The sequence below is a fragment of the Thalassophryne amazonica genome, chromosome 13, assembly GCF_902500255.1.
Source record: "Thalassophryne amazonica chromosome 13, fThaAma1.1, whole genome shotgun sequence".
Lineage (NCBI taxonomy): Eukaryota > Metazoa > Chordata > Actinopteri > Batrachoidiformes > Batrachoididae > Thalassophryne > Thalassophryne amazonica.
The window spans coordinates 50,531,316-50,553,580 of NC_047115.1; the positions used below are offsets into that span (position 1 = coordinate 50,531,316).

Consider the following 22,265-nt stretch of genomic DNA (forward strand, 5'->3'; position numbering starts at 1 on the left):
TTGCTCTGAGTTGGATTAAAAGCTACTTACAAAACCGAAAGCAGTTTGTTAAACTCGGGGAATGCTGTTCTTCATATCTGGACATTGTTTGTGGGCTACCACAGGGTTCTGTGTTTGGCCCAAAATTATTTATTTTATACATTAATGATTTATGTAAAGTCTCAGATATGGTTAAAACTGTGCTCTTTGCAGATGACACAAACCTGTTTTGCTCAGGGGAAAATCTGCAACAATTATCTGATTTAGGAACAGAAATGTTAAAGTTAAAGAGATGGATTGATATTAGCAAATTATCATTAAATTTGTCTAAAACTAAATTGATGTTATTAGGAAATTATAAAAAAGACATACAAATTCAGTTAAATATACATGGGGTAAACAGAACGTGTCAAAGAGAATAAGTTTTTAGGTGTCATTATTGATGAAAAAATTAATTGGAAAGCTCATATTCAGCATATTCAAATGAAGGTATCAAAAAGTATTGCAGTATTAAATAAAGTAAAGCATGTTCTTGATTGCAGAGCACTGCATACTCTCTATTGTTCTTTGGTTGCACCCTACTTGACTTATTGCGCTGAAGTTTGGGGCAACAATTACAAAACTACATTGCAACCATTATTCATCCTTCAAAAAACAGAATTAAGGACAATTCATAATACAGGTTATCGAGACAACACCAACCCACTGTTCATTAAATCTCAAATATTAAAACTTAATGATATGATTTCGTTCAAGACTGTTCAATTAATGCACAAAGTGAAAAATAAAGAAGTGCCATTGAGAATTCAAGAATATTTTACTGAGAGAGAAGGAAAATATAATTTACGGGGCTTGTATCTTTTTAAAATTGCTGGTGCTCGGACGACCAGGAAAGGTGTCTGTTTCTCCATGTGTGGCCCTAGATTATGGAATAACCTGACGGATGAACTCAAACGATGTCCAAATATCAGTCAGTTTAAAAATCAATATAAAAAATGATGTTTAAGATATGTATCTAATGAAGTATGATGAGTTTTGTGTTGTCAGTTGTAATTGTGAACTTGTACAGTAACATTCATTTGTATATGTGCATGTACGAGGTCTGTCAATAAAGTAACGGTCCTTTTTATTTTTTGCAAAAACTATATGGATTTCATTCATATGTTTTTACGTCAAACATGCTTGAACCCTCATGCGCATGCCTGTCGGTGACGTCATTTGCCTGTGAGCACGCCTTGGGAAGGAGTGGTCCCGCCCCCTCGTCGGATTTTCATTGTCTGGAAATGGCGGAATGAAAAGGACTTTTTTCCATCAGAATTTTTTCAGAAGCTGTTAGAGACTGGCAGCTGGAAACCATTCGAAAAATTTATCTGGCTTTCGGTGAAAATTTTACGGGCTTCACAGAGAATAAAGTCTGTTAGTACAGCTTTAAGGACGCTCCGTGCGCCGCGCTCTGAGCTGCGACGACGTGGCACAAGCCACCGGACCATTTCTAAACGGATGGCTCTGTGGATACGAGACCATCGTGTGCTCTTTCTCTGGTTATCACAAGAGCTGGACATCAGCCATTTTCCGGCAGATTTCACTTTTAACAAGAGATTTTAACAAGAGATGTCTATCTCGGCTTTCAGTGCTTACCAGTCCAGTAAGTATCAGTGAAATTGTGGAGAGCTGGACATGTCCAAACTTGTCCTCTGACACACCGAAACAGAGGTGTTCCTTTGTCTCGCTTCCAAAGCGAATTGGTCGTGACGCGCGAAGCCTCTGCGCGGCTTTCCATGACAAAATCTCTTGTTAAAAGTGAAATCTGCTGGAAAATGGCTGATGTCCAGCTCTTGTGATAACCAGAGAAAGAGCACACGACGGTCTCGTATCCACAGAGCCATCCGTTTAGAAATGGTCCGGTGGCTTGTGCCGCGTCGTCGCAGCTCGTAGCGCGGTGCACCGAGCGTCCTTAAAGGGGTTTTTTAAAGCTGTACTAACAGACCTTATTCTCTGTGAAGCCTGTAAAATTTTCACCAAAAGCCAGATAAATTTTTCGAATGGTTTCCAGCTGCCAGTCTCTAACAGCTTCTGAAAAAATTCTGATGGAAAAAAGTCCTTTTCATGCCGCCATTTCCAGACAATGAAAATCCGACGAGGGGGCGGGACCACTCCTTCCCAAGGCGTGCTCACAGGCAAATGACGTCACCGACAGGCGTGGAAAAACTCACGCATGCGCATGAGGGTTCAAGCATGTCTGACGTAAAAACATATGAATGAAATCCATATAGTTTTTGAAAAAAATAAAAAGGACCATTACTTTATTGACAGACCTCGTACATGCACATATACAAATGAATGTTACTGTACAAGTTCACAATTACAACTGACAACACAAAACTCATCAGACCTCGTATATGTATATATATGTATGTATATATGTGTGTGTGTGTGTGTGTGTAATTAGGTATGTATGTGTAGGTGTATGTTGGTGTGTGTAGGGTTATGACAAATCTCAAATTTATTAGCCTGGGGTTATAAATGATGAACTTTTACCTAAAACTCACAAAAATGACTTTGGTTTTGCCAGACCTTGAAAAAAAACCTCCCGCACCTAAAGACAGTTTCATATTTCACATTAAAACACCTAGCGCTCAAACACTTTTTATTATAACATGTCAGTTTTACTACAATACACATGAGGAATACATGAAAATGAGTACATAAATAGCAGTTGTCGTGTTTTAATAGTGTTTCAGATTGTGTATTAGTGTTAATAAATTTGCTGCTAAGATGATTTGTCTGTTTGCAAGTAGAACAAACCTCCTCATCAACCTTACAGCTCTCTCAGCTACTATGAGTAGAGAAGCATTTCAACAGCTTTGGGTCACTTAAGTTTGGATATTGATGACAGCAGGACTTCATAATCTGTCCTCTGAATAGTGGTTGGTTAGAAAACCAGGCCCGCGACCATGTAGTTGCAATGAAATCGCAAGTTACCCTCAGCTGTTCTCAGCCACTTTGCAAGAAGGAAAAATGCAGTAAGTGCTAAAATTCCTCGTGAGTTGCACCTGGCACTGTGAAGTGATGGCAGCTTGTGCCATTTGATGTGAGGCCGTTTTTCCTCCATTTTGTAAAACTTGTATGCTTCACAAAGCTCAAAAAGGAATTTAAAATCAAGTCTCCAGCCAAGGTTCTCATATTCTGGTATCACTTCTGTGCCCATGTGTGCATTATGCAAATCATCATACTGTTCCAAAATCTCATCAATAAACTCGTAGTTAATGTTAGGTGACCGTGACCGTATAGGAAAAAAGAAGTCCAACACACGTCGTAGAACAAGATCAAGAATGCAGTGTTGGCAGCCGATATATTGAGGTTCATCGAATCCTTGTGTCAAAATGTTCTCTGAAGCCTGGCTACAACACAGTTTTTGTGACCAGTATTGACTGCTGTTGTGTCAGAGATGATCATCTGAATACTGTTCCATGCATTGTACTCATCAAGCAGGTCCTATCTTGGTATATAGATGTCTGCAGTGGTTCTACTGTCACAAGCCAAATGCCAAGATTGTAATGTTCTTCTGGTCATGTTTTCAGTACAACAACTTGGTACTTCCTTATTGTCAATTTTCTTACCATCAAAATGCAAACAAAATTCTCTTCAGAAATCAGTTCCATGAGGCGGTTCTTAAGTTGGGTTCTGCATCTCTGATTGTTCGACGCCAGACAACAGACTGTGATGGTGTTGACACTAACTCCATCTTCAGCCAGACTTTGAAGCACCTGTGACGCTTTTCTGGTTGACAAAGAGTGTTTAGACACCAGTTTGGCAGCAGACTTTGTTGAGTGGCATGTTCACGTTTATCTGTAAATGGACTGCATTTATATAAATGGTAAATGGACTGCATTTATATAGCGCTTTTCCATCTGCATCAGACGCTCAAAGCACTTTACAATTATGCCTCATATTCACCCCAATGTCAGGGTGCTGCCATACAAGGCGTTCACTACACACCGGGAGCAATAGGGGATTAAAGGCCTTGCCCAAGAGCCCTTAGTGATTTTCCAGTCAGGTGGGGATTTGAAACCATGATCTTCTGGACTCAAGCCCAACACCTTAACCACTAGATCATCACCTCCCCCATCATCTATTTTACCTTATTTTTTATTTCTTTAATTATTGTTTAATAATATATTTTAGCAATATTTATTTGTATATATTTTCTTGTTATTTCTTGATACTTGTTAATTCTTTTCTTGTTACGTTATTTTTAAATAGTATTGTGTAAATTCGTGTATTTTTAAAAGTGATGTGATGCTAGGTGCGGGAGGTTTTTTCATGATCCAATGAAATAAACTTCAAAAAAGTGATCTATGGGTAAAAAAGTTCATCAAATGCAACATCAGGAAAATGAAAGTTTTGAAAAAAGTTTTGTAGTCATAACCCTAGTGTATACATGTATACTGGATATGTATGTAAATATGTATGTAGACGAAGACACGGTGTTCACTTGATATGTTTATGATAATGGGATTTGAGTTTGTGTTGTTAAATGTGTTTGTAGCATGGCCCAGGCAGAGGGTCACCCCTTAGAGTCTGGTCTGCTTGAGGTTTCTTCCTCAATACATCAGAGGGAGTTTTTCCTTACTACTGTTGCCCTTGTGCTTGCTCTGGAGGTAGGTAATGTGTATATATGTATGTATGTATGTATATATGGGGTGGGTATTTATAAACTTTGCTTCTGCTCACCCCCTTTTTGGTCACACATGTCACTGTGGAATTGTCTTGTATATCAGTTTTTGTTATTGACGAGTTGTGTGCCAAATAAATAAGTTCAAAGTTACATCAGTTTTTTTAAGTTGATCCAATGTATCATTTTTTTCAGTGAAATGCTAAAATTTACAGATTTTGTTTATTTTTATTTATGTCCAGAGATCAAGGATCCAGTGACCAATTTCATATTTATTTACTTTAAGACTCAATAAAATGTTTTTGACATAGAAAACTGCTTAAAAAACTACTTTTGGTACACAGAAAATTCACAGGAGTTTTGGTAAGGGATAGATAAAGAATTGGATCGATAGGGCGAATTGATAATGCCATCATGTCAATAAAGTAATTCTAATACCCATCTTTATTTGTAATATCTTAATTTTTGTGTGAAGGCTTGCTGCTAAACACAAGCTTCTACAAACTAAACACAAGCTTCTACAGGGGAGCCATTATTGGCCCATACGAGCACAGAATTTGGATGAAACATCTGCACCTATGTGATGAGGCTTTGTCTGTTGTTATTAGCTTCCCTTTGAAGTTCTTGGTTTTATATTGAGGATTTTTTTTCCCCTTGTAGCACTGAATAATATCCCTGTTGCCCAGTCCTATACCAAGTATACTTGTACATGTAATGAATAAATTATTCAACTGCAATACGTTGATACAGCACAATCTAGAAAAGTTGAAGTCTGTGTGGAACAATTCATTTATGTTGCATTTGTGGGTTGTTTTTCCTTTTCACTCTTCTTAATTAATGATTTGTTCCATTTTTGTCACTTTTACCCCAAGGGGGTTTAAGAGAACTCAGCTATTATTATGTTAGATATTATAACAAGCTTCACAGACACACAGCTGTTATAGAGGATTGTAATACATTATACAGATACTTGTTAAATTGATAACATTAAATTTGACATTGGCTGTAACACACATGAATATAATGATATAAATACAAAACTTAAAGGCTGGATCCTTCAGCCTGTGTCACGTCGAATCCATGGGACACTGTGGGGTCTCTTCAGTCCCTGGATGTGATTGACAGGGTCTGACCCTGTCTTGCTAGGGTTTCCCACGCACTGGTAATTGTTGGAGGCAGTTAGCTGAGACCACCAATCATCCGTGGACTGACTCATGAGAAAAGGCAGAAGACAGAGAGAATACTGATCTTTAGAGACGAGCTGCATGGTCCTCCACTGACAAACACACATGCACATATTTTATACATGAAGTGCAAATAACACAAGAAGGGGCTCTTTTTCAAGTCTGTGGCTGTTAACTCCATGTGAAAGCATACATGTTTGTGTGTCCATCTGTGTTTGTGTGTTTTCATAGTGTTACATTTTTAAATTGTCAAATTTTGGTGACCATATCTAAATGTCTGGAGTTTTTTAAATTTTGTTTTTCCAGCTATGTTTCGGGATAAGTCTGGCGTCTCAGTGGATCCAAAGTGAATCAGCTGTCTGCACATATTACATGAATTACCATTAATCTTGGTATATTGATGTAGTATTACATGCATTAGGACTTCAAATAATATGCTTCAGAATGAGCTGCCACGTATCGGACACATTCACTAATCAGTCATTAGGGGGCTCTCTCTCCTCTCGTTGACCTCAAAGCAGTAAAGGAACAGCTTCACTTCCAATAGTTACAGAGACTTTAACAAACAAACAGTTGTCAAATAAATAATTAGCCAGCTTGATTGACAGAATAATTGTGCTTTTACATGCTATGACAAAAGGTGTTCAGTGAAAGTCACTTTTAATTTCTCTGCCTTCACACCACTTGAGCCAGCTCCGTTAAGGATGAGGAGGAGACAACTGGAGGAATGTTTCAGAAATGTAGGATTTTGTCCAAAATTAAGAGCTAAGTAGCAGGGGCCTTCCCACACACACCCTGTTAATTCATTTTCTCGCATCATCCTGGGGACAATCCCTTAGAAACACCCCTCGTGTCTGAGTTTGTAACTCTACTGGCAGAGATTAGTCATCCAAGCTGTGATGACTGCCCAGGAGGTATAAGCCTGGCTTAAACCAAAGCTTTTAATGTGCAATTTGTATTGAGAAACACTTTTGTTTGCACACTGTTTATTCCACTTTTTCACAGAAAGCCTAGAATCTGTAAGTGCTGTTACTATCATTTCTGTTCTGGTTAACACTCACGCTTAGCTACTCCAGGCTTATGAGTAGTACTTCTTGTTACTCAGTGTCATATTGTGCATGGTTTCTTTTTCTCCGTTATAATTTTGCCCAGGAAAAGACAAATTTCACGAGACCCACATCCATTTGTTCTCTGCAGGGGGCAGTTTTTTGCAATCATATGTACGTATTCTGTATTCACGCTAGGGTGAAAGAGATAAAACTAAAATTTCAACAGTCACTGTATTTCCTGCCTCCTTGTTCCTTGTAGATTCTTGCCATTAACACAGTGATGGAACGCTTCAGGAATCCACTCTGGATCCTTCAACAGATTTTGTATTGCAGAACTACAGAAACACTTAATACTATTGTGTTTTACAACCACTCTGCTAAAACGTACAATAATTCCTCACTGGTTGTCATGCACCGAAAGGCTTTTTTGTGCAGCTTGTTGTAACCTGATGCATTCACTGTATTTCTTATGGAACAGGCAAACGTTTACTGTTCATGAAGGGGAATATAAGGAAACAGATGGACTATACTTTTAAATACAGATTGGTTAGACAGACAGTCATGAGGGAGGAGATGGCTGTGAGAGGGGTGAGGTGATGTTTAAGGACATAGGGTGTCGTTGTGCTTTGTCTCGCTGTCAATCACTCACACTGTGATGTCCTTTGTTGTCTGTCAGCTCAGTTCGCCTCAGTAACCTGTGGTTGTTCTTCCTCTTTGTATTACAGTGTGGGAACTTTGCTGTGCTAGTCGATCTCCATGTTCTGCCCCTGGGCGATCAAGAGGACACCAGCTGGTTTACCATGGAGCACACTGAGGTACAGACACAAGGAGAAGGGCATTTGTAAGCGAATAGCTACCTTTTGTCCTTAGGCTGTCATCAAAAGAAAGCGACAGCGTGGAATCTAAAATGACTTTGAACCTTGTGTTTTTCCTTCTTAGGAGTTTCCATTGTTAAAAACGTTAACTGCTTCAAATCTCCTTACTTTACTATGGTCTGTGCTCCCTTGTTGACCTGTTATTTTTACCCTTCTCCTCATTAAAATCAGCTTAATAGTTGAATCCGATGTTATTCATTGTCTGCTCATCTGTTGTAGGAAGTTAAAACTGTGGTTCAAGATGCCATGGACAAGAGAGTTAAGCAGTACACAGAGTTCCTCCAAAACAGAAGACAGCCCAAACAGAAGAAGGAACTGCCACCTGCTCCTGCATTTTATGTCAAAGGTAATACACAATCTTGTGAGTCTTGTAGGACTGCACCAGGATTAAACCATCTGTTATATGTAACATTGAATTCTTTACATTTACTGTAAGAATTTGCCTAAATTGTATTATAATAACATTGTCAACCTATACATGATGACTGAGAGTGCTGAGTAGGGCAGAGGCAGAGTAGCTTTCTCCCTACTACATTCTGATGCTCATCACGGCTTCCTCTGCATGGTAGTCAAGTAGTTAGTGCACTTTTTGCCAGAGCGGAAAGTTCCCGGTACAACACCACCCCTGCCCATTCTCCATGTAATGTGGAGTTGCATTAGGAAGGGCATCCGACATAAAACCTTCACCAAAATTAGCATGCAGATCCATATTGGATCTGCTGTGTTGACCCAGAGTGAAAGAGGGTGAAGCCGGAAAAACTTACTGTAGTGGACCTCGTCCAGGCTCCTACTCTGTTAAAAGCTTGTATGAACTGGATGTTAACCTTTGGATCTGGGTCCAGGGGTCACTTGCCATGCTGAGGGGCAAATCTACTTGCTACATGGTAAAACTAATTTAACCAGATAAGACAGCTACTGTATTTTCCGGAGTATAAGTCACACATTTTTCTGTTATCAGCTCTTTCATTTGGGATTTTTCTGCAGTGTTGAAGTACTTTTTATTATTGGCATTTATTATTTTATAATTTGAGTTTATTTTGTTTAAGTGTTTTGATTTCTGGGAAAGCTATGTAAATAATAGAGTGTAAATAATACTGTATATCTGCCGCCACAGAGTCCCCATCTTATACTTGTATTTTCCTATGTATTGCACTTGGACAGAACACATTGCAAGCACTTTAAAATCAATCCATTGTGCATGCTTGACAGCTTAACAGCTCTGCCATGCATTAAGAAAAAAATAAATCACCTTCGTTGATAAATCCTGCTAGCCACATCAGCTGGCAACAGTATCTGATAGAGACATTCTGCCACTGCGTATGCAGATCAAATGAATGTGCACATGCCTGCAGTGATTTTAAAGCCACAAAATAACAAAAATATTGCTGAACAGTGAGGAAACAATGAATTGTTTGTGCCTGATGGAACAAACATCCTCAAAATATTTTTGCCTGAAACTTTTCAATGAACCTTTTTAACTTGACATTTATGCAGGAAAAACTCTGGCTTCTGCTGCCCCAGGAACATGACTAAAATGTTTTTATTTTTCCCCAGATTTTGTTCTAAATGAACCTGAAAATTAACTTGCGGTGTAGGGCACATTAGAGGCATAGTGCCCAAGTTTGACAGCACCATTCACTTACCATTGTCAAGTGGGCAACGCTTACTGTTGAGCCCTGTGTTGGGTAATGTGGAGTCTAGCAACGTGGGCGCCTTTGTCAGTGAGAAAATTTTCATTGATCTTGACTTTGCGAATGACACTAATCTTTGTGGAATAAATGGATGATCTGATTGCAGTACTTGAGCAGCTGAACAACGGGTCCGAGTGTCTGAGTTTTCAATTGTCCTGAAATAAGACCAAGATTCATGCTTTCAATGACTTCCTTGTCTTCCTTTTCATAAGTGGACCTGTATGCTAAGTGTTATCTAGAGATCTGTTGACCCATAATTTCCCTAGACTCAAATTTGATGGGTAATTTTCTTTAATGATGATGATTGATAGCGTGCCCCAGTTGACTAGCATTAGGCATGGCAGCCAACAGCAATCTGTTTTATTCACACAGATCATCATCAGTGCGCATTAGTTTCACTTTGTTTAATCAGTTCAGTGCCGACTTGGTGGTAACAGCCAGCATTGGGTTATCACTCAATGTCACAGTTAGTGCTGCAGCAAAGCAAGTTTTATAAACATATTTCACTCTCTTGTGCATCAGACACACACATATTCTGTTTCTGATGCATGGCACATGTGACATAACGTTTTTAACCACCCAATCAGGTAGCACTTTTCACATAAATAAATTTTTCTCTTTGTCATTTCTATTATTCTCCTGGTAACAGAATCGGTACGTGAAGCCAGAGGGGTGAGGGGACGAAAGGCACTCACCACCTTTGAGTAAAGGTTTACTTTTGAAGACATTTTAAATACCTTTGTCACATAAGAAGAAGAGGAGGAAGAATTCATGTGTTTCTTACAACTAAAACATTGAACAGTTAATATTACTCTGTGTCCTAGTTTTACTACTGCAATACTGCATTAAGTTGAATCAATGAGCAAAATAAAAATCTGTTAACAGGGTATGGAATTAAATTATATTTTATTATTATTATTATTTTTATTTTTTATTTTTTTACAAAAAAGTAGCCAAAAGACAGACCGATGGAACAATATTACATTTATTTAGACAACCCTTGTCTGTTGCATCTTGTAAAATGCACGTTACCTTTTATTTCTTTGCATTTATTATTCTTTGCATCAAAAATGAAAACAATAAATCATAAAAATTAAGTTTCTTTGAGAAAATATGCATTACAACATGGTTGGATAACTATAGCATCAAAATGTACAAAAAACAGTGACTAGCAAATATGCCAATGCTTTAATACAAATCTTAATGAACGATCTTCACTGCCTGATGCGGACTCATCTCCATCAATGGAGCTATTTTCATCCTCACTCTGGGCATCAAGAATCAGTCTCAGTGCTTGTGCAGCTGTAAATCTTGCTGTTCTAGGTCTGTCGGCCATGTTTCCCTGCAAAACAGTAAAATATAACAATTACAGTTGGCAGATTGCAAAACCATCTGAAGCTATAATACCAAAAATATCATAGATCTTCGAAGGGGGTCATAAGTGACCCCGCACATGTTTGGATTATACTTACCACATTGATCGGCCGATCCTTGCAAAATACTATCAACAAATGCAGGACAAATAGATTGACAAATTTATTAACTTTTTCCAGAATAAAATTAGAAAAATGGTGCACAAAAATATATGCCCAGGGTCATAAATGACCCCACTTGTTCTCTTGAGGGTTAGATTTTCTCTTAATCTGGATCGTCTGTCTGCTCCTCGTGTGATTTGCTGTTGCATTTTTAATTATCTTACTGTTGTTTAGTAGTTCAGTTGTTTAGTTCAGATGATGTACCAGTGCTGTCTGCTGGCAGATCAACCACAGAACACACATCTGATGTCACTTCATCCTCTAGTCACAGTTCGACAACCAGGTCATCTTCAGCTCTGTCTGGTACACTAAGAAAAAGATACACTTTTTACTTTGAAAAAAAATCACTTTTGAGGGATATATCTTGTTCAGATATGACTGAGAACACTGATTTTTTTTAAGTAAGAATTGTGTGTCAAGAATCTACCAGAATGCACCAAAATGCACCCAGGTGCATTGTCCTTGATAAGGGCTGCTCTCCTTCGACACTGTGGCTATTTCATGTTACCCTCTCTGGGGTATGCCCTCCCAGAAAAAGTTAAAACTTTTTTTTTACGTTATATTGTTTTTTTGTTGTTTTTAAAGTAATACAATCCCACTCAAACATGTTGGGGAAAAAACTGTCATGACAGAAAAAACTGCCTGCTTCACTGAATGAAAGAAGAAGAAGAAAGCAAATAATATATTGGGCAATATTATTTGATGGGCAAATAATATTGCCCATCAAATATTAATGTGTTTTTAACCTTTTCAACGTTATTTATTTTAATTTGTATATTTCACAGACATGAATGAGCAAAGCTCTTCAGCATCTCACCATGTCATTTAGGTCCTTCAGACTTTTTTTTTTGAGTAAATGCTTCAGGAAAGCATTAGCATGGCTAAAACTGTTCAGCTTCTGTGGGGAGCTCTACCCCCTCCCCTCCCCCCCCAAGACCCCCTGGCTTTTTAAGCATTTTTCTTTATTTGCCTCTCACATGCCTGGAAGCTCCTCACCATCTAACCATGTCATTTAGGTTCTTGGCAGCATGAGCATGGCTAAAATGTTTCAGCTTCTGGGAGGGTTCTGCCCCCCCGACTCCCCACCTTTTTAAACATTTTTCTTTTTTTGTCTTTCAGCTTCTGTAGGAGCTCTGCCCCTTCCCCAGACCCCCCGCCTTTTTAAGCATTTTTCTTTTTTGCCTTTCAGTTCTCCCAGGCACCCAGCCTTTTTAAGCATTTTTCTTTTTTGCCTTTGACCTTCAGGTGGGCTCCACCACACAGAGCCCCCTAATTACAGCCCTGTTAACCCCCTGCCCCGCTGCTTTGCGCCATGCGGCTCCACCGCGACGCGCGGAATTCCTCCGCACGTCTGTCTCAGTGTGCCGAAAAAGTGCTGATGTCCACGTCTTCCGCAATTCCTGTGCTAGTCAGAGGACGTTCCGGATAAAACACAGCGTCCAGTTTGGAAATGAACGGCACATTCCACTGTTACAGGAGTTTTTGTCATGGAAAGAGGAGCGGAGGAATTCCACGCGTCGACGAGAGGGGTGGACCACTGCTCACACAAAGCCTGCTCACAGGTGAATGATGCAACCGACAGGCGTGAAAAAACTCACGCATGCGCACGAAGGTTCAAGCTTGGCTGATGCAATCACACGTGATTCAAATCCATATGGTTTTTGCAAAAAATAAAAAGGTCCGATACTTTTTGGACAGACCTCGTATTCAAAGTTTTCAAATAGTTGACAGTAGGGCTGTACAATATGACCAAATTATCATATCTCAGTATTGTCATATCAGTATGATATACGATGTGACTGATTTCACACAACAGTGAAATCAACAGTGTGTAGCAACAGTGAAAATTAAATATTCATAAACAAAACAGTAATAATAATAATAATAATAATAATAACAATAATAATACCACACTCATTTTGCACTCATCATAAGGTTAGGATACAGTGCCCTCCAAAAGTATTGGAACACTTGGTATTTCACACATTTTAATTTGTTTATGCCATTTCAAATACAAGAAACACAAAAAAATTATCTTCCTTAAACTCAAACCAAAAGCAAAGTTCTGAATAATTTTGTGTGCGTCGAGTTATTCAAGAAACATGGGAGAATAGTGACTCTTAGAGGCTCTTTGAGGCAGCTCATTCGGCTCATCTCTGAGCATGGCGCTAATTTCGTGACGTTCAAAATTTTGTAAAAATAGCGTGGGGCGATTTGTGTACGAGGTACTACGAGGGAAAACGAGGATGTTAGAGGCATGTCAGTGGTGAGTACGAGGCAGTTAGAAGCCCATTATCCGAGTACCTCGTGGCTCCAAGGACAGGACAGGCTGCAACAGAGCAGGTACCACTCTGAGAAAGCCCTTGTAGTTTTTTTTAACATCTAGTTTCTGAAATTCCTTCAGAAGAACATCACATATGGGGCTCATTATTCAAATAATCACTGAAATTTCTGACAAATCCATATGTGGCTCATTATTCATAGCTTTATCATTCGGTCTGACCAGGGTTTTACCATCCGGTTGTTAAGTGTGATGTAACACATCATGTGATTTTCAACTTACGGCTCCAAACAAAAAAGGCGCGCTGTCATTAACATTGAGAACGGCACTTCTCCTTAAAAGGATCAAACAGACGTAACTTTATTTGTAAACTTGGAGGTCTTTGGACCCGGAAACAGATTTATCACGTGATGCGTTACGTCAGCGCTTAACAACCGGATATCGTTCTTTGGTACAAAGCCTCTTTGGAGGATTCTTGGATACCATTCGAATAACTTTGTTTAAGATGAGCAGCTACTTGGGGAAACTCAGATGAAGTTCCCCTACTTGCATTGTGAAGGAACATCACCTAATGCTCTGCACCCATTTAGCATGCTTTCTTGATTATGATCTGGCACACAGATACCTCAGTGCTGGTGGAACAGTGTGTGCACTGTTGCATGCCCTCAGATCTGACCTGACCTGTTATTTTGAATTACAAGTCCAAGTTGTATTTATTCTTTGTTGGTTTAACTGTTTCTCATTCCTGTGGAATATTGTCATCAATGTTGTGTGAGTGCCAGTCATACTCTCCAAGTAAAGGATTCATTTTGATGGTAATCTTGTACACTTGAGCAGAGATTTGACTCTTTGCATGCAGCTGCCCATTGAAGTCTGCAAGATGGATGAGAATGGAGTTTCAAAATATTTTCAGTGTTTCGTGGCTGCCTTTGAGGAGAGTGTAGGTGGGAAGAGCTAGTTGGGACATGGTGGCTTTCCACACCCAGGGTATAACTTGTAAGGCAAGAGCTGATAGGATTTTTTATATTGTAACATTGTTTAACTTGGCACACATCAATGAACATTTTGAGTATGCAAGATGCAAGTCTTTTTAAATGTCTGATGTTTATTACCCTTCTGCTGAATGTGGTTTGGGCACACCTGTGTTTGCCTATACTTAGTTAAATGGATGCTATCAATGGCAGTTGCTCTGACACACGAACATAAACAAGTATACCATATAGTAGGGTTGCACAATATGGGAAAAAATTCATATTTGATAAACTGTTTGGTAATGATAATTGGCATAGTAAATCAGAGAGAGAGTTTACAATATTAAAGGGTCTCCAACCTTGCTTGCAGGTTTTTTACAGCCTTCATTTTTGAGTCTTAAGTGCTTGAAGAGGTTTGTTGTGTTTCTTTTTATGGCATCCTCTCATCATACTTTAATCCAGTGTTTCTCAATCCTGGTCCTCAGGTCCCAAAGTATTACACATTTTCCATTTGTCCCTGAACTAATCAGAACAGATCAGCTCAGTCAGGTGTGTTTCAGTGGTAGTCAGCTGTTGATTTTCTGAACATTTTAAATTAATTTAATGTATCCTTTATTTAATCTTGTTGAGATCGAGACCTTTTTTGCAAAGGAGACCTGGACAATTATAAAGTTTCCAATTCACCTAACCTGCATATCTTTAAATGTAGGACGAAACAGGCGCACCCGGAGGAAACCCATGCATACTCTGGGAGAACATGAAACTCCACACAGAAAGGGCACAGGTGGGAATCAAACCCATGACCTTCTTGCTGTGAGGCAACAGTGCTAACCACTAAGCAGGGCTGGGTACCGAACTTTGGTTCTTTTGTGACACTGACCGAAATGCTTCGGTAGTACCGAGTATCAAAACATGCCTCGTCTTTCGGTGCCAAGTTTCGATACCCAGAGGTTAATCACGTGATCAAGACTTGACGATTCCCTTATCGGTCCTTCACAGCAGCCGTTGTTTTTGAGGATGTTTGCCGGGAAAATGATTATTTCTCTGTAATCAGCCACTTCTGTAATGGCTCCGCTTTTAAGCAATGAACCAGCGAAGCATTGCTCCGATCTGCTGCTTCGTTGGTTCATTGCTTCGCTGCTTTTCAGAAGTGGCAGATCCGCTTCTTAACCCCTCTCAAAGCCATTAAATTTTGTCAATCATGAATCACTTTTGTGTGGATTAAAGTCACTAACTGGGACTCCTGTCTTGTTGCGAGAAAGAAATGAGAATCATCCTCCATTCCGTTCGCACAGCTCCAAACGCTACGCCTCTCTGTGCCGAGTCACGTTATAATCTGGTCGGAATTAATAACTTCAAAGCGAATCACCATTTAAATCAAGTGACACCTCTTTCCAAATGTTGTAATACAAACAGTAAACTGCAATCGATCAAAACGTTTTTTCCTCCCAAAATGAGACGTGCTACGCTGACGTGCAGCAGCTGGCTGAGTTCAGCTCACAGGTATGGAGTGACATTCATGCTGGCATTGTCTGAAAGGAAATGCTTTTGACAGAAACTACAGATTTAGTTTATTTCTATTTATGTCCAGAAATCAAGGATCCACCATGTAGATTTTATTTAAGTCCAAAGATCAAGGATCCAGTAATCAATTTCATATTTATTTACTTTAAGACTCAATAAAATGTTGTTGCTCATAAAATTATAAAATAAAATTGGTATAGAAAAAAGTATTGTTCAGGTACCGGTATCGAAAATCTTTGATTAATACCCAGCCCTACCACTAAGCCACCATGCACCTAACTGGGCTGGTAAAAGTTTATGAAAATTTAGGAACAGCGGATATTTTGGGGATACAGTATAAATACATTCTCAATAACTCACTGGAAATTATAATTATTTGTATTGTTTTATCTCTTATTTGTAGACACCAAATGTATAATTTAAATATTAGACCACAGGGGAGTCGAGCACTTGTGACATACGTAATTCTTTGACATTCGCAATCTCATGATTCAAAAACATTGTAGTAAAATACTGATTATGTCACGATTCTGTTTGTCAGTTAAGGCTTGTGCACCTTTTTTTCAGCTCTGAAAATAATTGGTTAGTCTCCACAGTAATTTACAGATATCTGTTTCACTTTTGTTTTCTTTATTTATTTTGTCTGTATGCGGTTTGTGCACACTTCTTGTGTGCATAGCAGAGCAGAAGCCTGGACCACATTTCATGCAAATAAAAAGCAAAGTTTCACACTGAGATAGGATTATTTACAACCCCAATTCCAGTGAAGTTGGGACATTGTGTAAAATGTAAATAAAAACAGAATACAATGATTTGCAAATCCTCTTCAAGCTATATTCACTTGAATACACCACAAAGACAAGATATTTAATGTTCAAACTGATAAACTTTATTGTTTTTGTGCAAATATTTGCTCATTTTGAAATGGATGCCTGCAACACGTTTCAAAAAAGCTGGGACAGTGGTATGTTTACCACGGTGTTACATCACCTTTCCTTCTAACAACACTCAATAAGCATTTGGGAACTGAGGACACTAATTGTTGAAGCTTTGTAGGTGGAATTCTTTCCCATTCTTGCTTGATGTACGGCTTCAGTTGTTCAACAGTCCGGGGTCTCCGTTGTCGTATTTTGCGCTTCATAATGTGCCACACATTTTCAATGGGCATCAGGTCTGGACTGTAGGCAGGCCAGTCTAGTACCCGCACTCTTTTACTACGAAGCCACACTGTTGTAACACGTACAGAATGTGGCTTGGCATTGTCTTACTGAAATAAGCAGCGATGTCCCTGAAAAAGACATTGCTTGGATGGCAGCATGTGTTGCTCCAAAACCTGGATGTACCTTTCAGCATTGATGGTGCCATCACAGATGTGTAAGTTGCCCATGCCATGGGCACTAACACACCCCCATACCATCACAGATGCTGGCTTTTGAACTTAGCACTGGTAACAATCTGGATGGTCTTTTTCCTCTTTTATCTGGAGGACACAATGTCCATGATTTCCAAAAACAATTTGAAATGTGAACTCATCAGACCACAGCACACTTTTCCACTTTGCGTCTGTCCATTTCAAATGAGCTCAGGCCCAGAGAAGGCGGCAGTGTTTCTGGATGTTGTTAATGTATGGCTTTCAATTTGCATGGTAGAGTTTCAACTTGCACTTGTAGCTGTTGCGACGAACTGTGTTAACTGACAATGGTTTTCTGACGTGTTCCTGAGCCCACGCAGTAAGATCCTTTACACAATGATGGTGGTTTTTTAATGTAGTGCCACCTGAAGGATCGAAGGTCACGGGCATTTAGTGTTGGTTTTCGGCCTTGCCGCTTACATGTAGAAAGTTCTCCAGATTCTCTGCATCTTCTGATTATATTATGGACTGTAGACGATGGAATCCCTAAATTCCTTGCAATTGAACGTTGAGACACATTGTTCTGAAACTGTTGCACTATTTTTTTCATGCAGTTGTTCACCAAGTGGTGATCCTCACCCCATCTTTGCTTGTGAACAGCTGACACTTTTGGGGATGTTCCTTTCATACCCAATCATGACACTCACAGTTTGTGTCCTCAGTTCCCAAACGCTTATTGAGTGTTGTTAGAAGGAAAGGTAATATAACACAGTGGTAAACATACCACTGTCCCAGATTTTTTGAAACGTGTTGCAGGCATCCATTTCAAAATGAGCAAATATTTGCACAAAAACAATAAAGTTTATCAGTTTGAACGTTAAATATCTTGTCTTTGTGGTGTATTCAATTGAATATAGGTTGAAGAGGATTTGCAAATCATATTCTGTTTTTATTTACATTTTACACAACGTCCCAGCTTCATTGGAATTGGGGTTGTATTTATTTATTTTATTTTTATGCAGTGCACATTGTTGCATGGCAAACGGGTGATCCCTGCACCACATCATCAACACCCATTTCTTCAGTTACAGTCAAGCGAATGCTGTTGAAATGCACCACAGTATTCTTTTAATCTCTGATTTAATTAATTCAGTTTTATCACAGCCCACATGATGTGCCTTATTGTGATAAAGGTAAAGATTCTATTAATCGTTCAACCCCAGTGTACTGTTTCCACAGTACACAGAAAAAGTGCAAGAAGAAATGTGCCTAGAGGAAGAACCAACTCAAACCTTTCTGTCCTATCCCCCCAGCCACCCATGCACATACCTTTGAAGCACTGGCTTCAGAGGAACCCCCAGCTGTGTGTTGTAATGTAGACAGGTTTGTCACAGGTAGCAGTTAAAGCCAGTTAAAATGGGCTCACTCAGCGGGGCAGCCCTGACTGTGAGAGTGGGATTACAGGGCAGTCAGCCTCATAAAGTTTCTCCTGTAGCTTCAGCATCGGCTCTCACGCTACTCGCCACTAGTTTACTCTTTTCAATACTAAACTGTGTTCTGGTCTTTGTGTATGTGCATTCCTTTGTGTATTTACTTCCATACTCGATCATGTACACGGATAATGGTGGCTTTATGTTTTGCTACTTTCATGTCATACATAAATAGGAGCAAGTGTGCTGGTTCAGTGGTGTGAGGATACACACACATAGATGCAGGTCCGAACTGATGAGCTTCAGAAAGAGCGACAGTGTGTTGGAAGATATATCCTTTCTTTTTGGTTAGGTGTGAACAGGCTGGCAGTGTACAGTTACTGAAAAGCCTGACTCATACTCTCCATGACAGACTGAGGAGAGACAGACATCTCTAATGATGGCGATCAGAGACCCAGTCGCCACGCACACTCATTTGCGTGCACTATGTGAACAAAAGGACTATCAGTATTTCAGCGGTGAAATATGCATTTAAAAATGATTAAGCTCCTTGAAGCTGTGCCAAAAAGAATGTACCCAGTGGAACATGAGCCCATGCCATATCAGAGAATGTTCCCCTTACAGAACTTGGAAAAAGGGTGTAATGCCTCAAATAAGTCATGCAGTTCATGTGCTGTAGTCCTATTAAAAGTCTTAAGTGAGTGTAATGACATTTTTGGGTTTTTTTCATTGTCCCGTGTGGGGAGGCAGCAGTAAAGGTGGAGACTGTGACTGAGAGAAATGAGCAGGCTGACAGGAGCCATAAAAAGGAGAGGACAGACTATAGAGTTAGGGAGGGAAACCCAGCAAACCTCAGGGTGGGTATTAAATACCGAGGCCCTTTTTGCTAGTAAGTCAAACGCCAACTTGCTAACCCTCACAAATCTTTCAAACTGTACAGAGCAGGCAGTGGAAGCTTATATCCTTTAGAGGATCATTGTACCCATTATTAATGCTATTGGAGAGTCAATATCGCAATCTGTAGTGAGACTTATACTGTCTCATTTTGGGAGGAAAAAACGTTTTAGTTGATTGTAGTTTATTGTCTGTATTACAGCATTTGGAAAGAGGTGTCATTTTATTTAAAGCGGCAAATCGTTTTGAAGTTATTAATTCCGACCGGACTGTGTCTCAGCAGAGAGCCATGCAGCTTTTGGAGCTGTGCCAACGGAATGGAGGGCAATTCTCGTTTCTTGACTGCAACAAGAGTCCTAGTTAGTGACTTTAATCCACACAAAAGTGACTCACGATTGACATATTTTAATGGCTTTGAGTGGGGTTAAGAAGCAGACTTGCCGCTTCTGAAGAGCAGCGAATCAAAGAACCAACGAGCCAGCGGATCGAAGAATTGCTTCATTTGTCCATGCTTCAAAGTGAAGTCGAGATGCAGAAGCAGTTGATTACAGAGCCGCTGCAGGGTCTGTAATCAACATAGAGAAATGATCATTTTCCCAATAAACACCCTCAAAAACAACGGCTGCTCTGAAGGACCAATAAGGGAATCATTAAGCAAAAAGGCTATTGATGTCTGTGAATCGAATAATTTCTTAACGATACTTTTATGGCCATCTGACGGCAATCTGTGTCATCTACTTGTTGTCTACATACACTTTGGATGCCATCGTGCAGGTGTAAACAAGGTAATCTGGATGCGTTCCGACACAGCTGACCACAGCTCTTTTCCTCCCGACTGCGTCTGATTATGACAATATTTGCCGTTTCGGCCCAGTTCTTGCACATTCTTGCTATGTGTAATGGGGACTTAACTGTGTGTGCTGGAGCATCCACATTCTATGCAATATGTGCTTATAACCAACATGTCTGCAAAGTTTCAGGCCAAGAATAGGATAGAGGATGGTGGTGGTGATGTGTGGGATAGTGTGTGTGTGTGCATTGGTCTTGCATGAGAAGATGTTTGAGTTGGTGCCAGAGTGAAGTCACAAGGGCTTCTGCCAACAGACAGCAGCAAGAACAGCCTCAGCTGTTGGCACTGCAAATGAGCCATCAACAGCTTTTAACATTCCAAAGTATTTCAGCGCAACCGTTTGTATCTGACTTATCTCTGCGGGTTATAGTATTTATGTATTGTATGTAGTAATGCATATTCAACATGTACAGCAGCCTGTGAAAATGTCTGAGAGTGCCTTATCTCCTGTCTTCTGCCAACATAAATTTGTGCCCGCTCTTCAAATCTAAGCAGCAGAGGCCAGTTTCCAAATGCCCCCCCCCCCCCTTTTGTTTAACTCAAGCTTGAGAATTCATGATTAGCTCATAGTGATGTGATTTATTTTTGTTTTTAGAAAGATGAACTGTGAGAACTTTTCCCACCAAATAGTTTGGCTCTGGGCAAACTGAATGGACTTCCAAGACTTGAAACGTCCAGGGAAAGGCGTCTAGGGATATGTTCCCTTTATTCTCCCTGATCATCCATGTTGTTCATGTCTACATTTCTCACGGTAATGATGAATTTTAAATGAATGGACAACAGTTTTTCTGTGTACAAAGGAACACTTTGTTTTCATTTTTCATACCATATTTGAGTAAGAGTGCTGCTGGCCTGTGCAAAAGATATTGCTGATCTGCCCTTCCAATAAAAAGCAAAATTTTGTTCTTATTTTTACTTCTTATTTTTTTCCCATATAGTACTGTGCAGATATTATCATCCACATACTTTTTATGTATTGGGGGTGGGGTGTTGTCTTTTTCTATTTTATAAGAATCTTTTTCAAATAAAATAAAATTTATTTTAATAAAGTAACTGTTATGTTGCAAACCTGATGTTTAAAAAATGTGATGTTAAAAAAATTCTTTATAACTGAACTGCCTGGTACAAAATAACACAAAGTTGTTAATGATCACTGTATAAAATAACATAATTATAAATAATTGATTAAATACAACCTCGTTTTTCTAAAAGTTGTCAGAGGTCAGGTCAAATTTGGGAGTATGACCTAGTGCCTGCATTCATCATGCAATGGAATCGTCTTGGGCAACCACCCACAGATTCAGACCCACCTCATGAAAATAACGGTCAGTCTGCTGCAGCCAAGTTAAAATTCCATTGAGCCTTCTCCAGCTGCTGGGGTCCTCAACACCGAGGCATCTTTGTGGTGGACCATGTCAAGAGAAATGTGCTGCATGGCCAAAATGTTGTTGCTGATGTTCCCTTCACAATGCATGGGATACTCTTCATCTGAAGCTCCCTAAGGAGTCATTTGTTTGACACAGTCATTCCCATATAAGGCTGGGCAATATGGCAAAAAATATAATCATACAGCGTCCCCCCTTCCCCCAATTGTGATATGTAAATACAAGTTAATTTATAGTGTAACCTATTAAAACTGGCTTGCTTTTACTATACTGCTTCCAGATAATGGCCATCTCTGTCACAGTATGTGTGCTTCTTTCTGTCTGTCTGTATAACTGAAAAAAGTATTGCTTTTGATGTCTTTTGCCACATTTTGTTGTGTGGGCCGCTGAAGAGGAGGTACTGCTGGCCCACTACCACCAGAGGGCGCCCTGCTTGGAGTGCGGGCTCCAAGCACGAGAGGGCGCCAGACCCAGAGGAAGTGACAGCTGTCACTCATTACTCCAGCTGTCACTCATCTACACCACCATATAAGCCGGACTGCAACTCCACCTCTCCGCCGAGAAATCGACTACCAGTACCAAGGTAATTTC

General features: G+C 39.7%; 1 protein-coding gene across 2 annotated transcripts in view; it reads left to right on the forward strand.

Annotated features, from left to right (window-relative positions):
• slx4ip (SLX4 interacting protein) overlaps positions 1 to 22,265 on the forward strand; it is a 139,609-nt gene that overhangs the window by 36,328 nt on the left and 81,016 nt on the right. For both annotated transcript variants that reach the window (XM_034185696.1, XM_034185697.1), the window contains exons 3-4: positions 7,613 to 7,702; positions 7,982 to 8,108. In XM_034185696.1, the coding sequence (XP_034041587.1) occupies positions 7,613 to 7,702; positions 7,982 to 8,108 (217 nt within the window). The remainder of the gene's footprint in view (positions 1 to 7,612; positions 7,703 to 7,981; positions 8,109 to 22,265) is intronic.